Below are 6,046 nucleotides of genomic sequence, written 5' to 3'. Positions count from 1 at the left end.
TGTGTCCAACAGTATTTTCTTTTGGATAAATTCTACTGCTTCTTGTACCTCAGCATCAACCTTCTTCCTGTCAGTTTTGCATTCTTGGCCTACTCATTCCTATGTGGCAACAGCATGGCTGCTGCCCAGGGCAACAAGAGGTGCAGTTATCAAAGAAGGCACAAAGGCCTGCTCACCAATTGTCTTATGCCTTCCATTGTAGCTAATTGTCCACCAAATACCTTGTCCAGCCTCTGCTGCTAACTTTCCTGATGTGACCACACCAAGATCAGAGGTTAGGGCCACTAGCTCTTTTGACCCTCCTCCGTTGCCTAGAGTCCATCACTGCTACTCCCTCATTCTTCCCAGAGGCCCACTGGGAGGCTTTTGTTAGTATGGACTACACAGATTTCTTTTTAGTCCTTCACCTTGCCTTGTGGTGGCTGATGTGGGGTCTCCTGCAACTACAGTGGCCAACTGTACCCTCCTTATGTGTGCTGTGTTCCACTCTTACACTAACAAGGGCTACTGTCGCTGGTTTAATAAGCTAATCCTACTTCCCTGATCACCTTCATACCATGGATGTTATTAAGCTTCCTTTTGCTGCTAAGGGAAAGGAGCCACAACCAAGTCGCCATCCCCTCCCCGACTTGATTCCTCCAGCACCTGAACCACTGAGCTTGGGGATTTCATCACTGGGTCTGTATCCCTATACTATGCATATATATATATATATATATATATATATATATATATATATATACATATGTATGTGTGTGTATGTGTGTGTGTATATATATATATATATATATATATATATATATATATATATATATATATATATATATATATATAGGTCCACTTTGTAATTTGTAATTTCGAAATACTGAAATCTCGAATGTCTTATTCTGAAACCACAAAGCCGAAAACACACAACCGCGAAATTCAAAATCCCATACCCACGCTACACATACAGTACACACATAACCATACACAACCCCCCCCCCCCCCCACAATCAAACAAACCTAATCTTAACTACATATAAGCAGGGGAGCAAGCACCCCTTCACCCCCCCACTTATAACTTCGAGATCGCACAAACAGTAACACAAATGAAACACACACACACAAACATCTTACAGTACCTCAAACACACACACTACAGTCACAACACACACTAAACCCCTAACCAACATACTTACACAAAATTTCCAAAATTAATCCCAAACATCCACATTCCGTACCACCGGAAGCAGACATTCAAAATATCCGTGCTTCAGAATTTTGAATTTTGCACTTCTGCCGGTGTAGAAAATGTGAGTATTCAGCTTTGTAAATTTTAAATACTGAAATTCGAGATTTCAGTATTTCGAATTTGCAAAGTGGGCCCATACATATATATATAGTGTGTGTGTGTGTGTGTGTGTGTATATATGTGTGCAGGACATTGTGCTGGCTTTTCATAGGTATCACAGAGGTATAAAAGTGTAGTAGTTCTCAGTTATTTGAACTAGTTAATCATATTTGCAATGGTACAACTGCAAAACTACTTAGAAAAACCTTATTCTTCTTCTTCTTCTTCTTTCGGCTTTTTCCCGGTTATGGGTCGCCACAGCGGATCACCTTGTCCGCACATTTGAATGGCAGTGGAGTTTTACGGTGTCGAGTTGCCAGCCTGGCGCCCAACCTTCCACAGAAGGCACACTCACATGCACACCTAGGGCCAATTTAGAGTATCCAATCCACCTGCAGCATGTCTTTGGGATGTGGGAGGAAACCGGAGCACCCGGAGGAAACCCACGCGACCACAGGGAGGACATGCAGACTCCGCACAGAAGGCACCCCAGCCGAGGATCGAACCGGAGAACCTCTTGCTGTGAGGCAGCAATGCTAACCACTGCACCACCGTGGCTTATTAGTGTTTCATATTCTGTCAGGGAAGAGTTTTTTAGCTGAAGCATTTTAGTATATGGGTGGGGGTTGAATATAGCTTTTGTTTCGAATGGCTTACTGGTAGGGCTGGCAGTAAAGTGCATATTGGAGAATCTGCATAACATAAGAGCAGCATCAGAATGAAAGGTTGTAGTGCTTCCAGCATTCAATAATCGTGCAAGAATTTGTTTCATGTCATTAACATTACTGACTGTACCAAAAATCATCGTTTTTTTTTTCTCCCTTTAGGAAGAGTATCTGTCAAAGTGCTTACTAAAAAGCTGAAAAAAGATTTGAGTAAGCTGGATCGGAGGCACAAATTGAACCAGATTCGCGCTCAGAAAAAAGATGCCGTAAGTAGTGAAAGTGACTGGTTTAACACTGATTGTAGACTTGCATGCTGTAACCTTTCTGAAAGAGACAAGGCTAGCAAGAGAGGGAAGTGGGTGGAGTTCATCTTGGGGTGGGATAGTGCGTGAGTGGCTGCATGTTATTACTTACTACTAGTGTTTTTCTGTTCGAAGCCACATATTGAATTGATGGGCAGAACATTGGCAGTGGGGTTTTACTTTTACTGTTGTTCAGCATCAGTCTGTAGGTGTCTCACTATGATGAGCATAGCTCTCAATGAATCGGGGACAAATCTCAAGAGAATCAGCAGCAAATTCAGAAATTATCAGGGACAATCATTGATGGACACTTTTAAGATATTAATACTATTAATCTGATTCATTGACAGAATAACATAATGAATTGATAAACATTTTCTGAAATATAAGAAGTCTGTAACTCATTATCATATGTTAAATGTAATTACCCACTTTTTCTCCAAAAGTCACTAGCTTTAGGAGGGATTAAGTGGGACATGGCTAAAATTTAAGTTAAAATCAGGGACATTCCCGAAAAGGGACAGTTGAGAGGTATGAGAGTCAATAGGCACAAAATCTGTGCCTATGTCATGAGTTGCACACTTTGTGTGCAAAAACCATTGGAAGTCCGTGCTTTTGCATTTAACGTTGCCTATGTAATTCACAGACTGAGCTGTCCTGTCCCCCCAGTCACTGCTATCTGCATTCTGTTCTCCAGAAAGAGTTTAACTATCTTGTGCCCATTTCTATATGAATGGTAAAAGGCGCAGCATGTGCTGTCTCACTTAATAGCAGGGAGGTGTGAACAAGGATCACTGTTCTCTGATGCTGCTTTGTTCCTTCAAATCCCTTTTTTCACACACCTCACATGGGATATGAAACATTCTTTGTATTGCCTTCTGCTTGATTTGAGGTTGGCTTGCATGTCTTACTGTCATGTGTAGTGATGCCTGCTTATATATGTGCTGGTATTGCAGCAAGTAACTAGTCTTTTGTCTGCCTTCATTACCTCTGCACTTCAGCTTGGCTTAGGAATTGAAATGTAAGCATTGGTGCTGGTTAGTTGGAAAAAATGATAAGTTTGTCATTGACAAATTGTTTTCCAGGTTCTTGAAGAGAAGAGGAGCTTGGGAAGTAAGGATGGTCCCCCACATCTGGTAGTGGTTGTCCCACTGCATGTCGGAATCAGTACTGATGGTGCTGTGAAACTCATTCGAAGTGAGGAAAATGCACTTGTGCATGAAAATGAGTATGCCAAGGAGACCTTTGGGCTTGCCTTTCCACGATTCAAACAGAGGTTTTGGTTTGTCACAGCAAACACAGGTAGGGATAGAAATAATATATATTCTGATATGAAGCTGTCTGAAATTGTGCTGTTTTTGCAGCATTTACATTTGTAGAAACATTTTGAGTTTTTTCTTTTGTGGTCATTTGTTACCGAATTTTGAAATCACTTGAGCAGGGAACTGAAGGTTCTCTCATTGCAGGGCTTGACTAGTGGCTATACCTTAAAATGTGCTGTATGACAAGAAGCAGATCTAGTGGGATGTGGAAAAGCATATGCTGTCCTTGCGAGAAGTTTTTTCAACACTCTCTCTGGGTGTAGTGGAGCTCAGTGCATGCAAGACTCTGACAAAGTTGTGTTAATTTCTTTTTATGGGGGGTTCTGTAAAATAATTTGATGTCTTTTTGGTTAAGGTGTTGGTGTTGAAAAAATTAAAACAAAAGCCATCCTTAAACTGTTGAAACTTTCAAATGCTGATTTCAGTGATGGTCAGCTAGTAAGCTAGTTTTACATACTGTGCATTTTACCCCTCCTATACTGTGGAGAGTACCACACTTCCCTTAGTACAGAAATGGATTCAGTGCATTTGAACCTCTGACTGACTTCATTCCCTGGAGGGGGTAATTGCACTTCATATGCATTTGATTTTATAGGCAGTCCCTGTTTTGTGTGTGTGTGTGTGTGTGTGTGTGTGTGTGTGTGTGTGTGTGTGTGTGTGTGTGTGAGTGAGACTCCCTTCTGTGTTTTGTCGAATGTAGTTTTTTTGACAAACGCAGGGGATATGATACAATGTTGATGGGTATGGGTAGCCAAGCGGTAAAACTGTCTCTGTGCAATATTGAGACTGGTACCTGGAATTGGAGAGACAAGAGTGTTTGTCTATGTGAGCTAGGGTTAGGATTGGGGATGAGTGAACAGTAGATGTTGTATGCTTTTGTGTGTTAGTTTGTGTAGTAGCAGTGTTATGGGAAGCCTTTTATGCACTTCAGTAATGGATGCTATCCCTAACCCGAGCGCTGCCCCTTCCCTTGACCCCAATCCTACACCTTGCCTTCGTAAAAACCTTCCTGTAAGACTGCCACTGTTCAGATGAATTTTAGGCTAGTGTTACGGGGGGGGTAGTATTGGTATTGGGAGAGGAAATGTTTTTCCTTTCTCAGTGTTTAATTTGATATTTTTTGTTTACGGTGTTGTATGTTAGAACTTTTTTTGCCTGTTTTCAATTCTATATTAAATTAGGTTGAACATACAATTGCATATGGTTATATTGTTTGTGTGTATGTATAATATATACATATTTTATATAGATATTTATATTGTGTGTACATATATAGGTGTGTATGTATATATATTTATATATGTCTATATATGTGTGTGTGTGTGTATATATATATATATATATATATATATATATATATATATATATGTTTATGTCTGTGTGTGTGTATATATACGTATATTTGTATATAATTTTGTATGTATGTACACGTGTGTGTATGTGTCATGGCTTCAGGTTAACTATTTTTGGATGAAGTATAACGACTACGGTGGTCTAATTTTAGGGAAAGATTTTGGAAAGTCATTTTCACAATACACAGAATTCAGCTGCATTATTTAGTGGTATGCAAGTACAGTACCCCCTTCCCCCCTTTTAGTCCAGTAGCTGTTTCATTCCAGTAACTTTTAAATTTTTAACTTGGTGAGATGACAAAAAGCGAATTGGCTGTACGTATGCCTTGTGACTGCATGCTTTTAGCTCGCCCACTGGATTTACAGCTAACTGCTTTTCAGCAAGATTCCTCCATCTAAAATGACGTAGTGTATTACAATAGCACATTGGCTCAGTAGTTAAGATAGCTGTCTGTCTCCTAGTTCAAGAAAGCTGGTTATTGCCTGTGTGGAGTCTGCATACTCTTCTGTGCCTGCATGGGTTTCCTTTCGGTATTCGGTTTCCTCCTGGGGTGGGGCATGTTTGTAATATATATGTATGTAATATACACACATACATACATACATATATATATATATATATATATATATATATGTGTGTGTGTGTGTTATATGTGTGTAAAATTGTGTGTGTGTATATAGAGAGAGGTATTAAATGTAGAAATCTATGTGCTGTAGATATTGCAGAGCTCTGCTGTCAGGAAGGATCCGGAGTCAACGTACTTCACTTGCTGAGAAGTTAGCAGGTGTCAGTGACCTGGTTTTGCAGTAATCTAAAGCTTTACTAATGGACATTTCAAAAGTGTGAACCAGCTTCACTTCACAAAGGAATCCCTCAATGATCAATTCTTTCCCCTTGATTTGAACTTTCCACAGACTCTGCCATCATCTCCCCACTTGCCCATAATTCTTTACATAGGCAGTGTGGTGATTACAGACAAACCCATTCTCAGCAGTTGGAAAAACTAGCATACAAGAACCTTGAAAGGCTGTTAAATTGGTTCTGTGAACATAACCTCATTTTCAACACACA

At 40.0% G+C, this 6,046-nt stretch overlaps 1 protein-coding gene across 2 annotated transcripts in view; it reads left to right on the top strand.

Moving 5' to 3' along the window:
• Window positions 1-6,046, top strand: part of TSR1 (TSR1 ribosome maturation factor) — an 895,152-nt gene that overhangs the window by 38,518 nt on the left and 850,588 nt on the right. For both annotated transcript variants that reach the window (XM_044054379.1, XM_044054378.1), the window contains exons 2-3: window positions 2,161-2,264; window positions 3,386-3,602. In XM_044054379.1, the coding sequence (XP_043910314.1) occupies window positions 2,161-2,264; window positions 3,386-3,602 (321 nt within the window). The remainder of the gene's footprint in view (window positions 1-2,160; window positions 2,265-3,385; window positions 3,603-6,046) is intronic.

Source organism: Protopterus annectens, chromosome 13.part0, assembly GCF_019279795.1.
Source record: "Protopterus annectens isolate FY-2018-M chromosome 13.part0, PAN1.0, whole genome shotgun sequence".
Taxonomy (NCBI): domain Eukaryota; kingdom Metazoa; phylum Chordata; order Ceratodontiformes; family Protopteridae; genus Protopterus; species Protopterus annectens.
Note: the sequence above shows the minus strand (reverse complement) of the source record. Positions and strands in the feature narration are given on the sequence as shown.